The 26,076-nt window shown below is 41.6% G+C and overlaps 1 protein-coding gene across 2 annotated transcripts; it reads left to right on the forward strand.

The window, feature by feature from the left end:
• On the forward strand, nucleotides 1-26,076 carry wu:fb13g09 (multidrug resistance-associated protein 5). 2 transcript variants are annotated; one of them, XM_035669532.1, is made up of 29 exons: nucleotides 1-227; nucleotides 2,692-2,880; nucleotides 3,376-3,531; nucleotides 7,174-7,321; nucleotides 8,289-8,522; nucleotides 8,870-9,043; nucleotides 9,712-9,859; nucleotides 11,052-11,200; nucleotides 11,518-11,625; nucleotides 12,255-12,608; nucleotides 12,706-12,777; nucleotides 12,960-13,084; nucleotides 13,172-13,244; nucleotides 13,422-13,625; nucleotides 13,935-14,060; nucleotides 14,377-14,488; nucleotides 14,603-14,787; nucleotides 15,172-15,318; nucleotides 16,238-16,367; nucleotides 16,766-16,919; nucleotides 20,581-20,709; nucleotides 20,904-21,090; nucleotides 21,346-21,435; nucleotides 21,890-22,082; nucleotides 22,197-22,356; nucleotides 23,110-23,188; nucleotides 23,297-23,410; nucleotides 23,774-23,938; nucleotides 24,862-26,076. In XM_035669532.1, exons 2-29 carry the CDS (start codon nucleotides 2,702-2,704, stop codon nucleotides 24,952-24,954), a joined length of 4,188 nt encoding a protein of 1,395 aa, XP_035525425.1. In that variant the 5' UTR covers nucleotides 1-227; nucleotides 2,692-2,701; the 3' UTR covers nucleotides 24,955-26,076. The 2 variants fall into 2 exon arrangements, 1 of the variants encoding a protein (XP_035525425.1); XR_004796987.1 differs by lacking the exon at nucleotides 24,862-26,076 and having other exon boundaries at nucleotides 23,297-23,484; nucleotides 23,774-23,915.

Raw genomic sequence — 26,076 nt, forward strand, 5'->3', positions numbered from 1 at the left:
CACGCACTGTTGACACGTGAGCCGTTAAGTTCCCCGTGGTTCCTGCCCATGTTTTCATCTGAGCCCCGGTCCGCGGCCGCAGAAGATGTGTCTGTGTGGTTGTAAGACACAAGTTTAATGACACAAGTTCCAGAGAGAGACAACATGGTCAGCCGGATCCTCTTCTGCGTTTCCTGCTCATAAACACAAGATCTGAGCTCTGTGCTGCTGCTGAGGCCGACTTCAATGTAAGTGTACTGTGAATGAACAAATTGAAGGTGATAGTTGATCAACTAACCAGCCAATATTTCTACCTGAAGTAGTTAGAAAGTGAACCCAAAAGTTAAATGACACTTTTTTCAAGGTGATGGTCATGTAGCCCCTTGATTATTGATTATGTTTGTGGCAAGTTTGATGCCTAAGGTCAACTAAAAGTGTAGGTGAAACAACACTTGTATCTTTGGCGTCTACCTTTGCTGATCTTTGTGCACAGTAAGTGTACTGATTAACTGCCATAATATCTAGGTTGGTTGTCCTGTGTCCATTGCTATATATTTGTTTTCTGATGTTTTGCTGAATCAGTCCTAACCTGTTCCGCAGGTTAAACTGTGGACTGTTCATTATTGAGAGGGAGAAGGGCTGGCTGTTTGAGAAATGAGTTGTTTTGGCGATAACCCTCACTCCCTCTGTGCTGGAGCATTAAAGTTAGCTTCATATTTATGTTTCAGAGCTGGGAATGTCAAATGATTTAAGTACTGTTGGAGCTGGTAGTTGTAGTTTGCCGTGGGAAGGGGGATCAGAGCGCAGAGGTTTAAGGAGCACAGTTTGCTGTTAAACTTAATAGTTGAGAGGTCAGCTAATACTACCGACCTATGATGTGAATATAATAAGATATGGTTATTTATGGTGGACGGAGGGTAATGTGTTTTCCCCCAGTCACTCGGAAAAAGCTCAAGGAGATATATTTGTAACTCTAGGGAGGGTCACAATAAAAAGTCACACCTTATCCACCGCCTCCCCTTTGGTAAATAAGGAAAAGTCCCTTATATCAGTATCACCCTGGTTTATTGTATTTAGTCAGTTCTTTGTATGCAGGGATATACAGTTCTTGACTGTATAGAGCGCTCTGAAAAGTTCACAGCCATATGACAAACTTCACATGATATAGGCACCAACGGCTGCAGGAGGAAACAAAAACCTCTTTTCATGCTCGACCCCTGCGTTTGGTTCCCGTCAAACTCGTACATACACAGGGACTATGTGTTGCAGTGTTTTCCCAGCAGAACTTATTGTATCAGTTTCTGTGATGGGGCTCTGTTTGGGCCCCGCTGCGTCATCTGTATTGAATCTCATAATTGACCACGTTCTCTGGACAGTCAATCTGCACCCGCGCACAGAGTCTGGCTGACCTTGTCACGGGGCTTTGCCATAGAAGGGATCAGTGACAGTGTACGGACACACCGGCAGCTCAGATGTCTGCCCTCCAGCTCCCGGGGCCTGCTGGCAGGTCGTCTTTAAATAGATAAGCACTTTAGTTGTATGCCAGTGAGAGGCCGTGACCTCTGAACAAGGTGATTTCTCAAGTCTATCTGCGTCTCAGAGGGTGATTCAGCAAAACACAGCTCCTCTCTAATAGTTCTCTCGGTTAAAGGAAGCCAGAACAAGCAGACTGCTGTGTTTTATTCTTCCTTTTCCCACTGAGAATTAAGCAAAAATTTCAGCTTGGAAGTGTTGTTCTTGAAGAAAAAAATAAACTGTAGTCTACTGTATATCGCACTATTGCAACAGATGGTTGCAACGGATGTTTAATGCTTTCAACAGTGCTTAAACAATTAATTGATTAGTCAACTGACAGATAATTAATCAGCCACCATTCTGATCATAGAATAATCAGTGAAATAATTGTTTAAGTAAAACTGGCAAAAATGTATTGGTTCCAGCTCCCTTAATGTATAGACTTTGTTTGTCTTATATTAACAAAATAAATATCTGGTTTTTGGACAGTTGGTTGAACAAAACATCATCTTGAGCCCCTTGGAAATGTTGATGGGCATTCTTCAGACCAAATTAATAATTGACTACCAGGGCACTCGCAGATCTTCGCCAAGGTGTTTTGTTTCTACAGTAATGATAACAGAGGTGGCTGTTCTGTTTTGTTGTATGTGTAGACAAGACATTCACTTAATCACAAAAGTTACATTTGACCTATCTAGCAATGTTAAGCAAAGTACAAAATAAATAATGTATCTGATTCCAAACTTGAATGGTTTCTTCCTTCCTCCCATGCTACACCCTTCCACTGTGTTTCATGAAAGTCGGAGCTACTGCCCATTTCCTTACCGACAGACAAACAGAATATACAGATGGTGCTAAAAACAAAACCTCTTTGACGGAGGTAAAGACAGATGAGTCAGTAATGAAAGTCATTACTAGTGTAGTGCATCCCTAATTTTCAGTGATTACATCGGCTCAGACCTGACGTAATCAAACATTATTAGATCTGAGAGCTCTTTCAGACACTAATAACAAGCCTGTTGTTCATTGCTTCTTAAAACTTGGAAACTTGTTTTTGGAAGGGGATTTTGAACTTTTTATCTGCGGTGGCATTATGAGGTACCGATGGTTAAATATCTGCAGTTACATATTTGCAGGCAGTTGTCACTAATCTGAAATGTATTTGTGATTAACAGTGTTTTGCTGTTCTCTCCCCAGAGGGTCTGCCATGTTCTCTGATGCCCTAGAAGCAGCTGGGCGGGTGGAGGGCCTGCCTCTGTCCTCCCCGCAACCGCTACCAGAGCTAGAGGAAGAAGAAGCAGATGCATCAGCGGAGAAGGGGCCAAAGAGACAAGGCCGCTACCGGCAGAGCCTGCAGCTTTTAAAGCCCTTCAGGATAACTCACAAGTAAACAGCATTTTATTTAAATTCATGTGGCGACTATCTGACAGTGAGCCAGATAAAGGTGTACATAAAGACATGCAGACAGTTTGCAGGCAGGCACACTGACAGACAGACACCCATTTAAAGACCTACATAGACATTAAAGTTCAAATTTGTTGTGTTTGCTGCCTGACATGCTGGCAGTAGCAGGAGGCCATGATAAGGGGTGGAAACTTATCCCCCAGCGACAGACAGCGCCGTGTTTGAACATATGCCGACTGATAAACTGCCCCTGAACTTTTTTTTCTTTTTTCGCTGCTCTCTCAGATTTCTGTGAAGAGCGTGCAAATTACTGTTCAAACACTGCGGGCATGATTCACCTTTCGTCGACTCTGCCAAGCAAAGGCGCCGCTTCTTTCTCAGTGGCTTATGTGGGCCTGCTCCCCCAACATAGCACCTTTGTGTACGCCTGCACTTTTAGACATCTCACCCATTTTCACGTCTTCTTCTCTATTCCAGACACCAGCACCCAGTCGATAACGCCGGCCTCTTCTCATTTATGACTCTGCACTGGCTCTCCCCACTGGCACTGAAGGCCTACAAGGCGTCCAGCTTGTCCATAGATGATGTGTGGGGACTGTCTTGCCACGAAGCCTCTGAATTCAACTGCCAAAGGTGAGGTAACTGTGGCACTGCTGAGGTCCGCCTGATGAAAGTGACCTGCGGTGGTCAGAACACTATTTTTGATGCTGAAACACAGTATTCTCAGAAAATTGCAGTTGGGGTGAGATGTGACATGAAAAGGGTTTGTCTAAAGGTGAGGTTATACCACGTAGGAGTAAATTGTGAGTTGTCAAAAACCCTGTTGCCTCATCCCATTCAAATTCTGCCAGAGCCTTGGCATATTTTAATAATGCAACAGAGAAGTGAGGAAGCAACAACTGATGGAGATGTGACCATGAGGCTTTGTAGTGTGTAATGCAGAGGGTCATGGGACACGGGTGACACTGACTGACCACCGCACAGTCTAGCACGGACAGTGACGTACTAGTCGGGAGTCAGAGCTAACCAGCCAGAGAAGCTACTGTCAGACTCTCTGTATCTCTGCTGGAATAACAGGGAGTCTGGTGGAGCTTAAGACAGTCACTAGAAGCACATTTATGGCCCTTTGAGAGAGTCACTAGGTGGGTACCCATGCTGTTTATCGTGGTTAAGGTTGCTGTTTGTAGGCCCTTTTTTAAGCTCTGAATAAAGAAGTTATTGAGCCGAAAAAAAACTGTTATTTTTACATATGCATCAATAATCAGTGTGGTTATGTGTGCAGTGAAAAGAAATTATTTAGCGTGTAGTTCCTCTTTAGGATAAGTCTGGTGATACTGCATACTATATTTTGAAACTGCTAAGTTAAAAGCTAAGCTAAAAATGAAGGTATATAGTTTTTTAAGATTAATGTCCAGTATGCGTATGCAAGGAGGAGGCAAAAATTACTGAGAGACAGACTGACGTAGTGGAGAGTTTTCATGCAATGTGTTGACATGAAGAGAAGTATAGAATATTGCCAGCCTTATGCTTTATGTACAGTGCAAACAGCAGACTGCACATAGCATCTTCATCATATGCTCAAGACACACAGAGATCAGCTAGCATTCATATGGTGGAATGCTACCTCGTCCCAGGTTTTCTGTGCGTCAGTCAGTTTGTGTTAACTTGATAAAACAGGGCAACCCTACAAGGTCTCTCAGATTAGCTAATACTAAAGTACTTGCTTTAGTTAATATTGAACACAAGTGGTACATATTCCCTTACCTGCCCTGATTTGCAAATAATCAAGTACTAATTAACATGCACTGAACCTGTGACTTCTTCGGTCCCTGGGCAGTTGCCTGCTTTGCCTGGTTGGTAATTCATCCTTGGAGGAAATGAATTGCTGTGTCAGTGAAAGATTTTGTGTGCCCGCCTGCTTTGATATTAAATCAAAGTCAAAACGGTATTATAATCTTGCAAATTAAATAAATTTTTGTCACGTAGACACAAAATATGTTACAAAGAATGAGCCGTAAGGTGAAAAGGTCGTGTGTTTTGTTTCAAGTACCCAGTGGCGCTTGTTGTGTCAGGGTGTATTCAGGTGAACAGATCTACATCACACTGCTTCACTCTCACACTGTAGGGTCACTGGGATTGTTTTTCTTTTTTGAACAAATATTGAGAAACCGTATTTGCTTTCCTTGCCCTGCATGTGAGCAAGATGCATGTGGTGACACTATTCTCACACAGACACACACTGATAACCTGCAGACAGTAAGAGGAAAACAGGTGCAAGGCTCAGTATAGATATGTAACTCCCTGCCATGTAAACAGCTGTACATGATTTGTGCTGTATGTGCTCAGCCTGTGCAGTGACACTTTCTGGATGAACATCCAGTCTTTCTTTACCAACACAGGAACATGTGCTAGGATGGGAGGCTGCTAAGAATAGCAGGGATTAGAGATTACAGTGAGAGTTAGTGCCTGACTTGTGTGGTTATGTCATTAACTCCTCTACCTGCGATGCACTGTGTCTCCCTGTCACATTCATTAGCTGTCATTGACTGGAGTTCAGCTGGAGCAGACCAAGAGATAAAAGTCACTGTTTGCCTGCCAAATACAGCTTGAGAAATGCCTTACGTACGAGCGCACTGATTTCATGAATGGACAATTAGGACTTAGACTAAGGTTATTAGAGGTTGTCTGAGGCCTTTTGTTTTTACAGCTCGCTGAAAAGAAAACCAATGTTTTTTCCATCACTCACGTGCTGTCAAGTCATGGTGCCATGACTTGGCAATATAGAGGAGGGTGACTATTTGAGGAAGTACACTCTTGTATCTGGTGATAACTGTGTGGGTTGTAAATGGCCTGTTCTGTTTAAAGGCTGTGGCTCAGGGCCTGGAGGTTTAGTGCTGCTGCTCCTGCTTTGTGTGTGTTAAAGAACACATAGAGAGGAAGCAAATGAACACAAAGCTATCACACTGGCACGGGTGGGCGATGGTGTGCATGAGCGCTGCAGAGTCGCTGGAGACGGGAAGTCTTTATTTTGTGTTTACATAGCAAGAACAGTTACGCAACCCCGATGCAAAGCAGAGATGATGGCGAAAGGGGGAATGGGAAAAGCACCCTGGGAGAGTTGACACTTGTTAGTGCTCAGTGAGGTGCGAATTTTGAATGCGATGTCCTGGCCAACACTCTCTCGAAACATCAGCTCCGCTTGCCATCTGGCAAACTGAGACGATTTCAGCCATGTTTAAAAGCAAATCATTCTTCCTTTGGAGCCCACACCGTTGCCCCGGTGCTCACATCTCCATTTATGTGCATGGATTCTTTTAAATCTTAGAAATTATGTTAATTATGATGATCAAACCTATAAATACACGTGACTTTGGATGTAGTCATATTTACCATAATGTATGTATATGTTTAAATGAAAATACATTTTTTTTAATTATTTTTGTTTTTACATTGCTTAGGGTTCATTGCTTGATCAATTGATGGGATTCTCACATAGAAGTCGTGTTTCCAGTGACTCAAGCTGTGCTCTGTGCTGTTATTGGGCTGCAATTAATTGTAATTTCTTAGATTCTACACCATTTGACTTCAAGTAGTAATTATCAGTCAGTGTGAGAGTGTAGTTGGTTTAATGTTCTGTCTGTCTCTGATACGTTTTTAATAAAGTCATTAGGGCGTAAATTACTTTCTGCAGCTGCTGTGCTGCTGCTTTATAGAGTCATTAGCAATGATGCATTTGGCCAACAAGATATTTTACCGTCTTAAAGGGGCATTATCCTGCAATAAAAGTACATTAGCACATCTTTAACATGTTTAGTAGTACCTTTTCTAGTGTAATTATGTGATGGATCATTCATGATTGTACATTCTAGGTCACCTTTACATTATTATCAGTTTAGCTGCTCTTTTTTGATTTTTAACTGCCACGATTGGCTGCCACACTGTTTACGTCCCCCATTGTGCATTCAGTCAATCTGATAAATTAGAACCGCAATCCTGCAGTTTTTAATCAACATAATTTAAAGAAAAATAATAATACATAAAGTATTCTTTTCACTTATGATAATTTTGCCCTTCAAAAATGCCAGCTTTTACATACAGTTAATTCAGCACTTTGCATAGCGTTCACGTGCGAGAGCGATGCAAGTTGGGAAAAATTAGTTCGACTAATTGTTTTGACTCATGAGTCAATAAATTCAGTTTAATGTAATTTTGTTTGGCTGAGTTGTGACTTCCTGTAGCTCGTCATCAATCTGTGCTCCTGATTTCTGGTTCCAGGCTGGAAACTTTGTGGCATGATGAGCTGAAAAGACGAGGACGAGAGGGGGCCTCCCTGACAAGAGTCTTCTGGAGGTTCTGCCAAACCCGCATGCTGGTGGCCATCTTCTCCCTCCTCCTCACAATGGTGGCAGGCTTCGTTGGGCCTGTGAGTACTATCCAAATCCTCATTTCCCTTTATATTCTGCTGATTCGGCTAATATGCCTTTCAGCATGTTCGCTGGCGTGGAGTCCCAAGTCCGGGTGTATTTTCTGAAAATCACTTTATCCCTTTTCACGCTGGTCTGGAAATTGAAATGAAACCATACTGGGAGATTACAAAGCCTTAGATAGTGAAACCCATATTAATACCATAGATTAGCTGGTTTGTACCCAGTCACGCTTTGGTCCAGAAATATGTTGTTGGGTTTTTATTTATCTGCCACACTTTTGGCTTTAGATTTTCCACTAAAACAATTCGTTATCAGAAATTTTAAATAATCACCTTAAACTAAAGGGTAATTATGTTTGGAATTCCCACTGTATGATATTATTGAGTCGGTCCCATTGGTCCTCAGGCTCTAAACAGTTTATTGTAATGTGATGTTATGTGTACACTATGTGCTTGCTACTACTTGCAACTAAATAGCATTAACTGGATTTAGTTCTTACACAATGACGCATGTGTCTCACATTTACTGACTGATTTATTTAGTACACTTTAACAAAGCCATGTTGTATATATTGTCTCTGTAATTTATCTTATTTTTCACATTTGACTCAATACAAAATTTGGACTTTTCATGTCCACGTCAGGTCTTCTTTACTGTTTTGTATGCTTATTATGCTCATACGATCTTTAATCTGTTGATTTAAAATATTCTCTTTCATCTTCTTATCGTATTTTTGTCTTTTCATAATGGTCCCTGCTTATCTCGATCTATGGCATTTCCTAAATTGTACCCTCTCCATCTCTTTGTTCTTTTTCTCCACTTTCTACTGTCCCATTTCATCCCCTCCATGTTCCTGCTTATTGTCTACATTGTTTTCTGCTCATTTTTGTTCTGTTACTATTTCCCCACTGTCTCCTTCACCTTCTTTTCCACTCTGTTCACTTCCTCCCTGTTGGTCCCCAGGCTCTCTTGGTTCGAGCTCTGCTGGAGTACTCCCAGAGCTCAGAGAGCTGCGTGCCGTACGGCCTGTCTCTGGTAGCCGGGATCTTCCTCATGGAGCTGATGCGCTCCTGGTCTCTGGCACTCATGTGGGCCGTCAACTACCGCACCGCAGCACGCCTCCGTGGGGCAGCTCTTACGTTTGCCTTCAACAAGATTCTCCGCCTACGCAGCACTAAAGATGTCGGCCCAGGCGAGGTAGGTGATCTAACCCTGGAGGGGACTCATCTCCAAATTAGCTAAATCATCCCTCGCAGCGGGGCACCACATGCAGATGATTGAGATGGATTTAATTTCTGCTCTTACACAATTCCTGCTTAGATCTCAACAAATCCCATAGCCTGAGGGAAGGGAGGCTTTCCAAGATTAGTCATTACACAGCTTAAGAGGAATCGCTGTCCAACAAGTAAACGTGGGAATAACTGTTTTTGTAAAATAGCTTTTATAGTCTTAGTGGTGAGATTTCAGTATGTCTTGGTGGAAGATTTAGTTCATTGTATGGTTTTAATGTCATTTGTAATGTAAATCGCTGTCTCTCTTCCTAGCTGATCAACATCTGCTCCAGTGACGGCCAGCGGCTGTATGAAGCAGTGTCGATGGGCTGCCTGCTGGCGGGGGGGCCCCTTGTGGGAATGCTGGGTCTGTTGTACACTGCGTACTTTCTGGGCCCCACTGCTCTGGTGGGGTCGGCTGTTTTCATCCTCTTCTACCCAGCCATGGTACGACTTCAGCTGTAACATCTGTAACAGTGAAAAGCTTTGAAGCTTTTGCTCAATGTTGCTGTTATAAAAGAAACAGACAAAGTAAAGGATAGGATTTGTTACAAGCACACAAATTAGAATAGATTAATAACAACACGCACACACAGACAGCCAGTGTTTTTAATATTGTGTAAATTGTTGGCAGCAAGTTTTCATTACAGACTTTTATAAAACTTATACCAAGTAATGATCACACTCATTATAGCAGTGACAAGCAGTTTAATTACAACAATTTCAAAAAGTTTGAGAGTCGTTGCTTTATTGTTGACTCATTATTTGCTGCGCTGCAACTTTTTTAAATTTGCTTAATAAAAGACATAAGTACTCATCACTTTAGAATCTTTGCGTTAATTCAGGCTGTCGAAGACTACAAACAGCACTTTTTAAAAGCATCATAACTCTTTGGCTATCAATCTCCTGTCAACTTTGTAGCTGTTATTTTCAAATTACACTCAGTCTAAGCTGGAGCCTGACAGCCGGAGACCCTGGTATTGATGTGAAAGGCATTTATCACTCCAGTCCCCCGGACAGCCCTGCAGCACGGCTAATGTGATTGTGTCTGCTTTCATTTCCTCCCCTGCCACTTATTTCTCTTGTCATCATTTCCTCTGTTCCTGTCTGGACAGATGCTTGCATCGAGGCTGACGGCGTATTTCCGCAAGAAGTGTGTGACGGTGACTGACCGGCGCGTGAGGCTGATGAACGAGATCTTGGGCTGCATAAAGTTCATCAAGATGTACTGTTGGGAAGATGCCTTTGCACAGAATATTCACAGTGAGTGACTGACAGGTTCCCAAATGACTCAGCGATATCATAATACACTGCTGTTTGCGGTTAGGACCAGGTAGTTTCCTAGTTCCTACAGATGCAAAACGATGCTGATGCTTATGCTTAAGTTAAGTTATTTTATTATGCTTTTTATTCCCAACTCACTCAGAATAAAGGGTCACCTCATTTGAACACCTGTCACTGCTGCAAATGAGTAACTAATAAGTCAGTTTATCACCTGAAATTAGACTTATCCTCCTTGTGAACTTGCAAGATAACCCTGACCCTAAATCCATTTTCATTAGCTTGCTCCTTTTAAGTCGTTCCTTGTGCCATCCTCTATAATCAAGGCTGGTTTGAATTCCTTGGCTTCAAGGTTAATTTGAAAGGTGTTTGGGGCCTTATGATACCTTGAATGACTGTCAAGGCTGCTCTACTTATCCATGAATTAGTGATGGACTTTTCTCATGAGGCCCTTGCTTTAGGTTGTGGATAAGGATCATTTTCCCCTTTTAATCATGCTCCAAATTAGTCAGGTGGGGCTTGTTTTCACTGCTGTCCTTTGATTACCTATTATAATCATAATTAATTGGCATTCAACTTAATGGCCAATGAGTCTGAAGAGTTACAGTGTCATTCCCTTCAATTACTATTGTTGTTAAATAGATGATCACAGTGTTTTTGCCTGCGGTGTGTGACTTTTGCTTTTGTGATCCACGCAGAAACATGCATAACGTCCAAAGTGAATCCCATGGAGAATAACATGTAGCAGGAGGAGGGAGTTCTTTTATTTCACGCACAGTGCTGTCGGGGCTGAATTAAAGATGCACAAGCTTTTTGTTCCAGTGTTTGCACCCAATGAACTGGGTGAACAAAGCAGCTAGCGTGTGCATTTGGGAGATACAAACATGGAGGAGGGGGGCAGGATTTGGGCATTACACTTGGACAGTTATCAAGGTTCAGCAGGTTTTGAAGCCCCTTTCATACCATGTATGGATGTGGGGCCCTTGTCCTCCCTCTTGTATCTATTTCTGTCCACTCGCTGTGTGTTAGTGACTCTTATGGTGTTGTTGATTGAATGTTCACCGGAGAACCCTTTGGGAGTCACTCAACCCTTACTTTATTTTCGCTCTCTTTCTGCTCGTCTTTGCCTTTTTATCATCTATCTCTCTCTGTCTCTCTCTTATCTCCTCCACAGAGGTGCGATCAGAAGAGAGGGGCATACTGGAGAGAGCTGGGGTCGTCCAGAGCCTCACAGTGGGCGTGGCTCCCATTGTCGTGGTTATAGCGAGCGCGTGCACTTTCACCCTACATATGGCTTTGGGCTATGACCTTACTGCAGCTGAGGTATTTAATACAGGAACCTGTAGTCGCCATGTTCACTGCATATTTCCATTTTGGATTCATCTGTGTTCACTGGAAACATGCTTGGTATATGTTTTTGCTAACCATCAAATCCTCATAAAATTCTATTTCCTGGAGCACCCCCCTTGGTTTGATGCATCTGTCCAAGTGGATAATTATCCAATTTCCAACTAAAGCTGATGTGACAAGTCACTAGCCATTATGAGCATTTATAGATTTTAAAGTCAGGTGTAGCCCCAACTAAAAAAAACTAAAAAACTTTCGAATAACCATTTCCATCTCTATACATCCCACCTCAGGCTTTCACTGTGGTTGCAGTTTTCAACTCCATGACCTTTTCCCTCAAAGTCACACCACTGGCTGTGAGGTCACTGTCAGAAGGTGCTGTTGCAGTGACAAGATTTCAGGTGAGAAATGTAGTCAACGACCCCAGCCACCCAAAATAAAGACAGCTGATATGCATGTTATTTAAGACACAGTTTGTGTTTTGACTCATACAAGGAATCCCAACATTGTTAAAGCAATCCATATACAGAACTGTACACAAAATATATAGCTAGGTGTATATAACAGACTAAAGGACATTTAGAGACTTGACATACATACCATGTCAGTGGGAAAGCAGGTTTTTTTTTGCTCCAACTGATGCTGATGCTAAAAACAAGTCGACCCACACTACACCCTGACATTTTTAACATACTGTATTCCAAAGACATGGTAAAAGTCACATGTTAGTGAAAGATTGTTTCACAGTGCTAGCTAGTGTTAGATAAGCAAGCGTTACTGCCAAAGATGCGCCGAAATGCTTGAGGCGTTTTCACACTAAAGCAGTCCATAAAGTAATGAAGTACTCAAGAACTTGTTAGACTGTACCTTCAGCATGAGGTTGAGTAATGTATTGCTACTGTTGTCATGGCATGGCACAACCTCAAGTACGTTAAACCACGTTTGCTTTAACTCAAGCAAAGACAGGAACTTTGACATTTTGTCAAAATGAAATGTTCCATAAAGTAACCCATTGTGTCTGTCTCCACAGAGGCTCTTTATGATGGATGACAGAGAGGTTGTTTTGGTCACAATGGAGGATCCTAGCAATGCAGTCGAATTTCAGGATGCCACACTGGCTTGGGAAAAGGCTCGCTCTCCCAGTGCAAAACCTAACCTGCCTCCAAAGAAGCGAGGAGGGATGAAACGCGTGCTGCGCAGGGAGAAGCTTAGCCTGTACATTTCCACAGAGGACAGCAAAGGAAACAACAAGGAAGGTCCCAACGCACAAAGTCTGCTAACAAATATGGAGCAGGAGAGCCCGCAAAGCACCATCTCCTCCACTCAAAGCATACGACCTCCGCTGCACAAGACCCTGCACCGCATTGACCTACGCATTAAGAAGGTAACAGCACAAGGATATACATTAAGTGGACATTTTTTATTTAAGGAGGTGGCCAAACCTTAGCCTGCTTCATGCCACTGTTTTCTTCCCTTTCAAGGGTTCGCTGGTTGGAATCTGTGGTGGTGTCGGTAGCGGAAAGAGCTCTCTTCTGTCTGCTCTACTAGGACAGGTGAGATTTAACTGGATGTTCAACAAGATTACCTCAGTTCAAGTTTCCTCTTCAGACAGCACAGACTAACAGCAACAAGGCAGCTCTTTTATTCTCATACAGTAGAAAGTAAAGGCCTACAACCTGAAAAGGAACGTTTCAAGTGTTTCCTCTGCTTTCAACCTTCTGTTTTTGTGTTGCAGATGACTCTGCTGGAGGGTAATGTGGCTGTCAGTGGTGGCTTCGCTTATGTGTCACAACAAGCCTGGATCCTCAATCACTCACTGAAGGAGAACATACTATTTGGAAATGAGTATGACCAAGACAAGTAAGATTAACTACTGTGTGATGATGATATGAAGAACAAAAGCTATAAAATGTAAGATTTATCGCTAATTTAATATTTCCTCATCAGATATAATGTTGTCCTGGAAGCCTGCTGTCTTCTTCAAGATCTTGCAGAGCTCCCATATGGAGACATGACTGAGGTATCTGTAGGATCTACTTCTCATGAATAAGATTTTTTAGTTCTTTCTTTACTTAGTCAGTGCTGGAATGGCATGTGCAGCACTTTTAGTTTATGTAACTGTTTGCAATTCAGTGCAACCACAACAAGAGAAGAGTTTTATGAACCTTTTTTTTTTTTTTTTTTTACTACTTTCTAGATTGGAGAGAGAGGAGCCAATCTGAGTGGAGGGCAACGTCAGAGAGTTAGCCTGGCGCGTGCTCTCTACAGTGAACGTCCCATACTTCTCCTGGATGACCCTCTCAGCGCTGTTGATGCTTGTGTGGGGTCCCATGTCTTCCATAAAGCTATCAGGGGCATTGCCAAAGGCAAGACGGTGCTCTTTGTGACCCATCAGCTGCAGGTGAGGGATCGTCTGTGAATTTCTTATAATACCACATTTTCTTTCAGAATGTGTAATTTTCCCCAAAGCATTCAAAATAACTAATTCATATTTTAGTAGTTTCGGCACTGTGAAAATATGCCCTTTTGTCCCTCAATCTCAATGTTTGCTTCTTTGTTGACCTGAAGGGGGTAGTTATAAAAAGCAACCTTGATTAGCTGATTAAAGTTTAAAATAAATGTCTGCAAAGTGTCTGAAACATAAAAATCCTTGAAATTTAATTTCCTGAAATCCTATTTTGCCTTTGTTTTTTATCTTTTTATTTTTTAGTACCTGTCTGAGTGTGACTACGTTGTTCTGATGAAGGATGGGCAGATTGCAGAGTTTGGCACCCATGCCCAGCTCATGGGTAAAGAGCGTGACTATGCCACCCTATTCAACAGCATGCAACAGGAGGTAAGGCCAGGGGCACATGAGGCACCAGGCCAGCTCTTTTGAATAAGGGATCTTTGCCCCCGCTACACAAAAACATTGAACAGTACAAGCTGAATAATTCATAAGCCGAGTAAGGCAGACCCAATAGCTGGGAAATGTTAATGCATACATGGCCTTTTATTATTTATATGTGCATTGATTTACTGGTGAGCTGCTAAAGACCCTGTCACCGATATCTCTGTTTAAATGACTTGCAGGGTGTTGTTACGGCTGCTGTGATTTGTGACTGTGACATGTTTCAAAATGCACTTTCTTTCCCTACCTTTGTGTCTCTCAGAATCTGGTGAAAGAGAATTTAAAAAACAAACAGCAGAAGGCAGGTGCAGAGAAGGCTGACAGTGGTGTGAATATTGCCAAGGTCGGACCAAGGGTGGAAAGCAGGAAAGCAGGTGTGAGACCCTGCCACTTTTCATGCTTCATGCGTAAAATTTAACACTTAATGCTTATTTTTCCTTGAATGATTCGCAAATAACTTTTCTTTCTTTCTTGTATCCTTCATGTAGAACAACTGATGAAAGCCGAAGAGAAAGGCTCCGGTGCAGTCGACTGGTCTGTGTATGGTGCCTATATCAAAGCAGCAGGAGGTCCGATAGTCTTAATCATCAACATCTTCCTCTTCCTCTCCACCACTGGCAGCATAGCCTTCAGTAACTGGTGGCTGAGCTACTGGATCAGGCAGGGCAGTGGGGTGAGTTTGGAGACGATCCCGCTTAATTATAATAGACACCACATTTTACTGTGCATTTAGCTCCCAGAAGAAAAATAACTGCTATTCTTCTGTGAGTTGTGGGAGCCGAGTGAGAATTAATCTGAATGTGCATGATTAAAAAAGTAACGGCACCACGGTAAACTTAATTAAAAACAAGCACGAGCAGTGAAGAAACAGATGTGCAGCAAAGCAGGCGGTGGCTGCTGTTGAGAAATGTGCTTGGAATAGTAAACATCATTGAACTGACTAATTTTCATACACTTTTATGCACTTTTCAAAATTTCATCAGAGGCAAAATTCCTACATTGGGAAAATGTGTGTTTTTTCTCAGCCTTTGTAATTTGTTGCTCCATCTGCCCTCAGAACACATCATTGATCTTGGTGAATGAAACGATGGCGAGCAACAGCATGAGACTCAACCCTCACATTCAGTATTATTCAACTGTTTACATCATGTCAATGGGAGCCGCTTTATTGCTGAAGACCATGAGAGGGCTGGTGTTTGTGAAGGTAAGCTTCCCCCCGCCCCCCAATTCTGTCACATGCTTTGTCCACTCACTCACTGATAAACTTTAAAAACAATAGTGGTGTAGTGGTGTTTGATATGAATATGAAAAGCTGATACATTAGTGGTGTACAGTTAAGTAGTGCCCCTGCATAATTGTCTTTATTGTCATTTGTTCATGGTCTCATGGTTCCAGTGCTATAATTGAAACTGCCTGTGGGCCAAATCCATTTATCTGTCCACTGCCATGTCTCACAGCTTTGCGACGACTGCATGTGTGTGTGTTTGTGTGTGTGTGTGCAAGAGAGACGAAGAGGCAGAGAGACAGGATGTGTGTGCGTGGATGTCACTGCCCCTTCGGGTGTGCGTCCTCTTTTTCAAGCTAACCCATGCTGACATTGCTTTGCAGAGGTTAGGTCCCCACGTTAATGTGTGCCACTTGAAATTGCTAATTTTTCAAAGATGGCTAATCTTTTTTTACCCCTAGCTGTGATGAGATCTTTGGGAGTGTTGAATATTCCATTAATAGAATTAATTTGTTCTCTGCTGCCACATGTAATTTCGGTCCAATTGGTGAAATGTCTCTTGCTCATTAGGTCAGGACCTTTATGTCAGCCTCCAAGAAAGTCATTATAAATAAAGATTTGACAGCTGGCCTTGTGCGAGGGGAAAAAAAACGACCAACCACGGTGCACATGCTTAGTATATGTAGAAGTAGCATTTGTTACTCTGCGGGCAACATATGAGCGCTGCTGTATTTTATCCATTGTGTGTCTTAGCGTTTGAGGCTGAGCACAATGACAGGCGATTTCTTTCCGACTGTCTGTTTACTCAAGCTGTGATTCTTTCCGTATGCTTCTTAAAGTTGTTTGTTTACATGTGTCAGGTCTCATGTTCAAGCACGGCTGTTGTTTGTGTTGACAGTGCACGGTGAAGGCTGCCTCCGCACTCCACGACAAGCTGTTCCGCCGGCTCCTCCTCAGCCCCATGCACTTTTTTGATACAACACCTCTAGGTCGTATCCTGACCCGATTCTCCAGAGACATGGATGAGGGTGAGGCTTGATTTGTCTTGACTGGGAGACCTTTCTCCTAAGAGAGCTCTCAGTCAGTGAAGTCACCCTGGTTGACAAGGTGTAGTACCAAGACACAGTGTGATTTCACATGGAGTTTTTTACCTGAGGGAGTGGCTTTCTGTTATCCACTTCACTGGCGTCTTTGCTTGACATGTTGATTTGTAGCTTGCTTCTGTTTTGGATGTTTGGTTTTGTTTCTAAGCATAATATTTTTTTGTGTACTCCTCTGTGTCTCTTTCTCTCTTTTTTGAAAAAAAAAAAAAAAACCCACTAAAATCCACTCAGGGGGACACAAAGACAAAGTTTTCTTCACATATAGAGAGAGGTAGATAGATCGAACACCATTTAACACTATGTAATGTGTCTCCTCTCCAAAGTTGATGTGCGTCTCACCATGCAAGCTGAAATGCTGCTGCAGAACCTGACCCTGGTGCTGTTTTGCTTGGGGATGGTGGGCATTGTCTTCCCCTGGTTCCTGATCTCCATCCTGCCCCTGGGAGCCTTCCTCTGCATTGTCAACCGTGTGTCCAGGTCAGACCCTCATCAGTCCTGTTGCTATCGTTATTAGCATTGAGCCTGAGATTCAAACTGATTGTTTGCACATTTCACTTCATCTCCCTGCGAGCAATCTGTTAAGTACAAGTACAAATGTTTATGACTGCTTTGTGTTCTTCTACACATACACAGTCCAAGTTCACACAGAGAGATAGTTTAGAGAAGAGCAGCCATCGTCCTGATAAATCCTGAACTTTATCAGAGCTGTCTAAATCAGTTACTTCAGAAGCTGAATGTTTAATTTCCCTCGGGGGAGAGTTTCTTCTGTCCTATTAATTTTAGAACTACACTTTTTAATTTTACTGCTTAGATATTAATGATATTTACTGCAGTAGCTTTACTAACACGCATTGAAATGTTTGAAATTACTGAAAGCAGTAAACATTAAAGTATGCGTTGTTCCCTTCAGTACAGTTTAAAAACCCACAGGCCTGTGCACAAACACACTGGAACAATTTAGAGGCAATTCATAAGAAAACTGTTGTTTATGTTGACCTAATGTTAGCAGTGTTAGCAGCTAGTGTTTTATTATTGAACATGTGATAGTGACGGGTTACTGTATGTGGGTTTTGGCACACAGCAGCTGTCTCCTGTTCTCTGTACTGTACCGGCACTGAATCTCTTAGTGGTACAGACCGTACCGGCGTATATTCACTTCTGCTCTCACTTTAATGCCCCTACAAGAACCTTTAATTTTGTGTTGATTCTGGCGGGAATCCAACTATGTGGTTATTGTGGAAGGCATTAAGAAGACCTTTATAGAAATCAGTCTTCTCACGGATCGTCTTGTTTGTACATGTAGGTTATATAAAGGCATCAGTATTAAATAGAGACCGTTTCATAACCAGTTAAAAACTCCTTGTTGTACGCTTTAAGAACCGTCATGTAATACACAGATTCAACCTCCACTCATTCTCCTTGTTGGAAGAGGATACATCAAAGTACTGTATACATACCAGTGTATTTCCACAGCCTGTCTTAAAGGAATGTTTGTTCTCTCATTGTTAAACTGTCCGATGTTCTAGTTTTCAAGTTTTTCTCATTTTTGAAATGCTCAGTGCTTTACTGCATGTCATAATTCACAGAGTCATGACAGCTGAGGCAGATAATTGTGAAGGAGCCTTATCAGCAAATATGTTTAATAGCCATGTTTCTGGCCACCTGGCAACTGAAAGCAGTAAATTAAACATTTAGCTCAGTTTAGTTCCCCACCAAGTCCTGAGAAAAGTAGCTAGGCCTTAAGCTGCTTCCCTAACCAGTTAATCGCTAACTTTGTGTGTCTGCTGTGTGTTTCAGGGCAGGTAGTCTACATTGGGTTTGTCGTTGTATTTTTACTTCTGCTACAAAAGGGGTTGATGGGACTGAACCGCACAGTAAATGTTGGGCTGAAGAAGCGCTGATTAAAAAAACAGGCTAAAAAACTCTGTAGAGCTGCAAAGCTGGGTGATTATTCTCTTTCATTACAAGAAGACATTTGATTAAAAGTTAAACCGAACAGGTCTCATGCACAAAAAATGCTACCAGTTACAATGAGCTTTCCATCTGTATTATAAAAGCAGAGCATGGGCTACATTACACTCTGAAACAAACAATGGGCCATAGTGATTATGCATTAGGTGATACAAATTTATTCTAATGAGTCAAATGTAACACAAGAGTACTGAGGGGTTGAAAGGGTTATCAGTCATTCAATTAATTTTGAACAGCTTCTGTTCTGTGGTAAATGTTGCTGAAGCACCCTGAATGATCTGATGACTCTGCTTCAGTCATTATTTATGGTTTTACAGCAATTGTGCAATAAAGGTGGAGCCACTGAGGAGAACAACAGCATGCTAGTATCTTGGGAAATAACCACAGTATATTGTTATTTCCTCTATCTGAGAGATGAAGAAAAACATGACTCTGTGTTATTTTTGTGTTTTAGTCAGAAAGTACAAAAAATGATCAATGTCATTATACATAATTTACAGTATGTAGCATCACATCATATTCAGTCATTTCAAATATAAAATGATGTGCATGATCATTTTGATGTAAAGTCATATTTGTGTGAGAAAGCTGAGTTTTGGGAGGGGAATTTAATGACATTGAATGCTTTAGGTTCACAGCTGAGCTGTCTCCCTGCTCACGCGTCACACACAACTGCCCCTCTCTTCAGCGGAAATGAATCACTTGATGTCTGTAACCACATAAACTGGAATTCTTGATTTATTTGATCAGATCTTATACCAGTTAGTCTACTGAGGGATCGATTTAATTATAAAATATCTGACACATGTTATTTATTATTTATCTTGTAGGAGACACTTGATAAGTAAGCCGTTTAAGTGGAATTAATGTTGAATTTTGAGTATTTAAGCGCACAAGAACCAGAAAGACGCCCAAACGGTAGTAATCACCCATGGCAACACTTTAAAATAAATAAATACTGTATCTTACAAAGTCACGACATCGCAGGATATGTATGGATGTTACATCAAACTGGATCTCCCATTGAAATTACCCACTTTTAAAGCAGCCTTTATTGAATTCTGAAATGAAAACTGCCCAGGGCATAAACATGCTTGTCTGGATCACAGGCTCGAAGCGAGGAAGTGTCGTGTTCTTTCCCTCTCTCTTCTGGCCTTTTATGAGAAAACCAAATGATTCATGGGAGACTTGTAATTCACATGCGCCATCCATTCTGTCTCGGTGTCTAAAAGTAGAAAGACACGTCGCCTTTGTCAATAAACCTCTCTCACTCACACTACCACGTGGATGACGAGTCTGGTGTCTCTCTGGCTGCCGATTGTATGGCCTCCTGTGTGCGACGGTGCTCATAATATTGCACATGCATCAGATAGTGGCAAACGACCGCAGCGCTGTCAGGAAAACGGGGGGCCGTGTTACGCGTCGCATCCCTCTGCTTCCACCATGTCATCATTACCTGTCTGCCACACAATTGCATCATTAGAGCTGCTGCACTTTGCATTCCTTCATGCTTAAGTGTAATGTCTGTGCTCTTTTCAAGATCCTGCCAAATAAATATCAATATCAGTTTGACCAAAATGTGACATGTTTTCGATCTTAAAAAAACAGAGCAAATAACCTTCACAAAGGTTTACTGTATACTTCATGCAGGATTTTAAAATGGTCTCTTTTCTAAAGTATTCTTCATGATGTTTTCCAATATAATGCAAATTATTAGAAATATTTGCTCCTCACATGCCGGAGCCTTTTTGCACACAATACTCTTTTTCATTCAAATGAGGCAAACCTGAGTGGAAGCTTTTCAGTTCTGTAGTGCTGCAAACTTACCTAATTAGGATTTTCACAACCACTAAGGGTTACAAATCAAAACAATACTTAAGTTGTGGTGCATTTCTGGAGTTTGTTTATATCTGCCTGTAAATAAGAATGGATATTTTAAGACGGTATAACTTTCTTTACTTGAAAAACTAATTAAACTGCTTGGAAAATAATTGGACAAAATAGCACCTATGAGTTACAGACAGCAGGAAAACCGCAATAGGTTTAAATATTAACTTTCTGTAAACATCTGCAATAATTTTTAATGACAAAATATTGATATTGCTTATATGAATTAAATTCCTACAGAATTAAGTTTATCTGAAAGATTATCTTTCTCTCTTTCCAGGGTTCTGATTCGTGAGCTGAAGCGTCTGGAGAACATCAGCCAATCACCATTCACCTCTCACATCACCAGCAGTCTTCAGGGACTCTCCACCATCCACGCCTATGGAAGAGGGCCCGACTTCCTCCAAAGGTGTGTTTAATGGTGTCTGTCTGAGATGGAGATCATTAAACTTTAATTCCATCTTATCTCGCATCGTAGTTTTTCAGTTTACTCCTCGGTAATATATATATATACCAAACCTCATACAGAAAATTCCCTCAGCAAGTGAGTTTTGGAGTGCTGCCTTTGCTTGGGCTGAAATTGGTTTATCTCTTTTTTTTCAGATATCAGGAATTGCTGGACACCAACCAGGCCTCCAACTACCTCTTCAGTTGCGCTATGCGTTGGCTGGCTGTCCGCCTGGACCTCATCAGCATCTCGCTTATCACTGCTGTAGCACTTCTCATTGTCTTCATGCACAATCAGATACCTCCAGCCTATGCAGGTCTGGCCATATCGTACGCGGTGCAGGTGTGTAAACAAACACATGTAGTAACACAGCATGTATGGAGACTCTGGCAGCCATAGTAATCTAAAAGGGTGATAAGAGAGTAGTTTGAAGCTCCAGACAGGATTGGAAATGTGGCAAAGTAAAGTCTCCTCTGTTTCTAATAGATTATGTTGCTGTAAATGTAAATACAAAAAATAAAAAGTGTTTCATACCGATAAATGTGACAGTGTTAGTCACTAACCTTCCTCCTCTCTGTACTTTTCTCTCACCTCCAGCTGACCGGCTTATTTCAGTTTACGGTGCGGCTGCTCACAGAGACTGAGGCTCGCTTTACATCAGTTGAGAGGATCAATCATTACATAAAGGTAAGAACATTGATTAGCACAGGGAGGAAGGTGGATTATGTGGCACTCAGACACACTGTACATGGTCACATAAACTGGGACACTGAATCACACCATCAGATGCAGACCAGCCCTGTATAACAGAAGTTGAATTGAGGGCAGTTGGTATGTCCAGACATGTGTGTATTTTGTTGTGTGCATGTGATTGTATATGTGTGATAAGCAACTCAGCAGGAAGGAGATAGAAACCCAGTGTGAGGTCTTTACACACATTTCAGAACACATGACAGGGCTTGTTTCACACAACAGCCATCAAACCGCGAAGATACGAATAGCAACTCCACTTTTTTCTTTTCTGTCTCAAGTGCAAAGAAAGGCTCATAGGGCGAAAATCACTACAAATCAGTTAGGGGGCTTGCACCTCTGCAGAGATTCAGAGATTAATACCAGATACCATCATCGTTCCTTATCTCAGTGTCTGGAGAGTGAAGCACCCCGGCAAAGTCCTGAGGCAGCCGCTCCTGCCCCCTCCTGGCCTCAGCAGGGAAAGATCACCTTCCAGGATGTGGAGATGCGTTATCGTGATGATCTGCCACTTGTGCTCAAGAATCTGTCCTTCAACATCCTGCCTGAAGAGACCATCGGCATTGTGGGACGCACAGGATCAGGTATAAGAAGTGACCCTTTCTGTTTCCCAGCCAGCACGCATTTTTGGCTTCTTTTTAAATCTCCTTTCCAACGTGTGCAGACACTGCTTCATGCTTTTCTGTACGTGTTTGCAGGGAAGTCCTCCCTGGGTGTGGCTCTGTTCAGACTTGTGGAGCTGACAAAAGGCTCTATTATCATTGACGGAATCGATATCGCACAGATTGGTCTGGATGACCTGCGAAGCAAACTAGCCATCATTCCTCAAGAGCCAGTGCTCTTCATTGGGACAGTCAGGTAATCCAAATGATAATTACTTGTATTAACGAGCTTTGTTATTTATGCATTGTTCTGGCTTTAAAGAATTTCAAAGGCAGAGCAGAGGGAATGAATAAGAAGCACCTACCTCCCAACCATAATGTGCTCTTAAACAGCCGCTCTAATGGAAATTCCCTTAGTGTCTAGTGGTGCAACATTGTGGTCAAACCTGGCGTCTGTCACAAGTGTTCACATATGTGTAAAACTTCCTTCTCGTATAGTTCTCTGCTCATGTGCCTTCAGTCAAACTGCCTGTTTAAAAAACTACGATTAGTGTTTTTTTTGTTCAGAATATATTGTACATCTATGCCTGTGATCCTGTTTAAATACAGAATGATATCCCACTTGTTGCCTGAAAATGGTTTTCTTAAGATTCTTAAGTTAAACTACTATTTGCTCTGTGTGGGCCCAGCAGTGGTCCGGGCAGTGTCCGTTGGTGTGAATGTAGGGAGAACCAGAGGGAAATCATAACAGAAAATAAAAATGCTGTTAGGTAGTGAGAAATGAAAGAACAGACAAAAATGTGACAGGCAAGACTGATTCAAAAATAAATCATCAGCATATAAAAACCAGCAGTCAGGTTCTTTATGGATGCCAATTACCTTAGACTCAGGTGAGAATTGACCTTGGTCAGCTGCGGGGTAGGAGTGTAGTATCTGCAGTATATAACATGTTGAAATTGTCACCATGTTTAATCCAGTTAATAAACATTTACTTTTTTTCCCCCGATAGGACCAATTTAGACCCGTGGGATCAATTCTCTGATTCCCAGATATGGGAAGCTCTTGAGAAGGCACACATTAAAGAAATGGTAAGTGACAAGATGGTTAAACACTGTCGCATTATGCCAAATTGAGCATTATGTTAATAGAATAAGCCTCTAATATATATCCTTATACTTCTGTATGACTTTCCTCAGGTCAGCCAGCTGCCTCATTCGCTCCACTCAGAGGTGACGGAGAACGGAGAGAACTTCTCAGTGGGAGAACGGCAGCTACTCTGTGTGGCCAGAGCCCTGCTGCGTAACAGCAAGGTGCTGATTGTGTAATACTGCATTCACATTTACATGAGGAACATGGTTTGGCATTGGTGATGATGGCAGTTCAAGTAAGAGATTCTCCTCAGAACAAAAACAGAACCTCCCCATATCACAGAATAGCCATTGTGCATGTGACTCTGCATGGGATAACACTGCCACCTAGTGGTGTGCACTGGAGCTGCACCATGCAAGCATGATTTAGGCATGAGCATAGTGTGATGTTTTTCTTATTTTGTGATAATAAAATTATATATTTTTACATTTTACAAAGCAAGCACTAAGCCCACCACATCTCCTGTTTGCTGTCTATTGTCTTGTCTTCAATATTTTGTGTTATTTCTGTTGTTTTTGTTTTAGATTCTTATATTGGACGAGGCAACTGCAGCCATCGACACTGAGACAGATCGTCTCATCCAGGAGACCATTCGCTCTGCGTTTGGCAGCTGCACAACCCTCATCATCGCCCACCGTCTCAACACAGTGATGAGCTGCAGCAGGGTCATGGTCCTGGACAACGGCCAGGTGTGTATAAAGGCAACATGAGTGATTGCACAATTCAGCTCCTTGTTTGAAACTCATTCCCAAGTTGAAACACCCCTGATTTACTGTGTGAATTGGTCCCTTTGAGGTGATGGATTGGATAAGGCAGCGCACATTTCACTTAGGTGGTCCTGTGCTCGAGCTGACGTCTAAGTAGTAAACATGAGGCACAAGCGAATGATGACCAGTTTCAGTGTCACCTCGTAACCCTGTTAATAAGTTTCAGTTTATCTCTCTAAGGATTCATCAGTGAGTCTCGAGGGGTGGGTGAATTATGATAGATGCTTCAGGAAAGACAAGATTCATGGTGTGAAATTACCCCTAATTTGTCGCCACTGTAACCACATAACCAAGTTCTCTGGCCTCGCCTGCAGAGGGGTGCCAGTGAAAGGCAGTTTCTACACAGCGATTAATGAAGTCAAATTATTTTATTATTATTAGACATCCCTAAATAATACAGACGGCATTACATAGCACATATTCACCTCTGATAGTTGGTAGCTTATGCTTGCAGTGGTGTTTTTCCATTTAGCCATGACATTTCAAGATTTTGTTTTTTAATATAATCTTTAATCTCCTGTAAGATATCCAATATAGCAGAAATTACACAAGAAGTCGGCAGCATCAACATTTGAGTGTCGACAGCTGAGAGCTTTTTAGTAATCAGTTATCACTGGTTACAGATATTTGTGTCATACAGCAAAGCGTAACAAGGCTGGCTGAGGACAATATTTTCCAGACATTAAAATTCTTTTCGTACACTGCCCATGGGAAATAACTTCAATATTCTTACAGAAGATAATATGCCTTGATTTTTGTTCTCTACACAAGTTCATGGAATGAGCAAGTAGGACCTCTGATTTTATATGCTACTGATCACCATTTTATCCTTTTCATTCTCATAGATTTTGGAGTTTGACAGTCCTGCTGCCTTGCTGGCAGATGAAAACTCAAGATTCAGAGCCATGATAGCAGCATCAGAAAACCAAAGCAGATAAAAGATGCTGGGGCTGTACTTTCGATGTGATCAGTGACACAGCAGAAAATTCAGTGGAATACCTGAATTGCACAAAAAAACATAATTAACTCCTGCCATGGTGTAAGAAATACAGAGGCTCTGCAATGGCTGCTATGTGTTCACAGTGTCTGTTTATTTACAAAAACCAAAGACCCAGGGACCACATTTCTGAAGATCCGACTGCTCCTTGCTGTCGTGTCACAAGGGTTGTTTCCTGTAGGCCAAATAATTAACTACAAGTGAATCAGAGCAATGACTCTGACAGTAGCACTTTATATTTCATGTGGACACATGGAAGGACATGCAGCGCTTCCTTTTCCTCTGGAGGCCAGCTAATCAGTGACACTCCATTAGTTTTAGTCATTTTATTTTCATAACTATGACCTCAGTGCAAGAATTTACTGTTTTGTAGTTAGTATTGATTATTCAATGCAGTATATCTTAAAGCATCACCTATTAACCATTCCTAGTAGGTACTGTATAAAACATGCTGAAAATGTTTAATGTTTTATGTTTTTTTATGTTCTATGCATCTAGTTCAATGTTATAACGCAGTTATTTCAGTAAATTATTGGAGATGCAATATGTGCCTAGAGCTGTCAACATTTTCAGGTCATATAATGGAGTTAGCCATGTAAGCAGGCTTTTTTTTAGACTGCATGCAGGTACTGTGTTTTGAAATGAGCTAGTGTTTCCTCTAAATCAAAATGCTGGAGTTTAAAATCTGCACTTTTTTACACTCATGGTAATGTTTTTATCTGCAAGGTAAATCTGGTATTGAACCAATTACATTTACAGTTGCAGTTAAGGTTATGAACCATGGTACAGTACAGTATGTAATGTGCAGTAAAGTTGAAATTGATCAACATCAGGATGTGTCTTTAAATGTGTTTTCACAAAGCTGGGGATTGTAAACTTCTGCCTTATAATCAAGTATGTGCTGAACAATCATGAAGAGTGCAATATCTTTCTATTGCATTAATGCATTTTCAAGATTGCCTTTGTACACTCGAGATTTTAATGTTGGAATATGTTTTTGTAAACGTTTGATTTTTATCATTAAGAGTTGTGTTTTTTAATAAAAAGTATTTTTTATATATGA

This window comes from Morone saxatilis, unplaced genomic scaffold (genome assembly GCF_004916995.1).
Source record: "Morone saxatilis isolate NCDOM2014 unplaced genomic scaffold, NCSU_SB_2.0 Contig22, whole genome shotgun sequence".
Classification (NCBI taxonomy): domain Eukaryota; kingdom Metazoa; phylum Chordata; class Actinopteri; family Moronidae; genus Morone; species Morone saxatilis.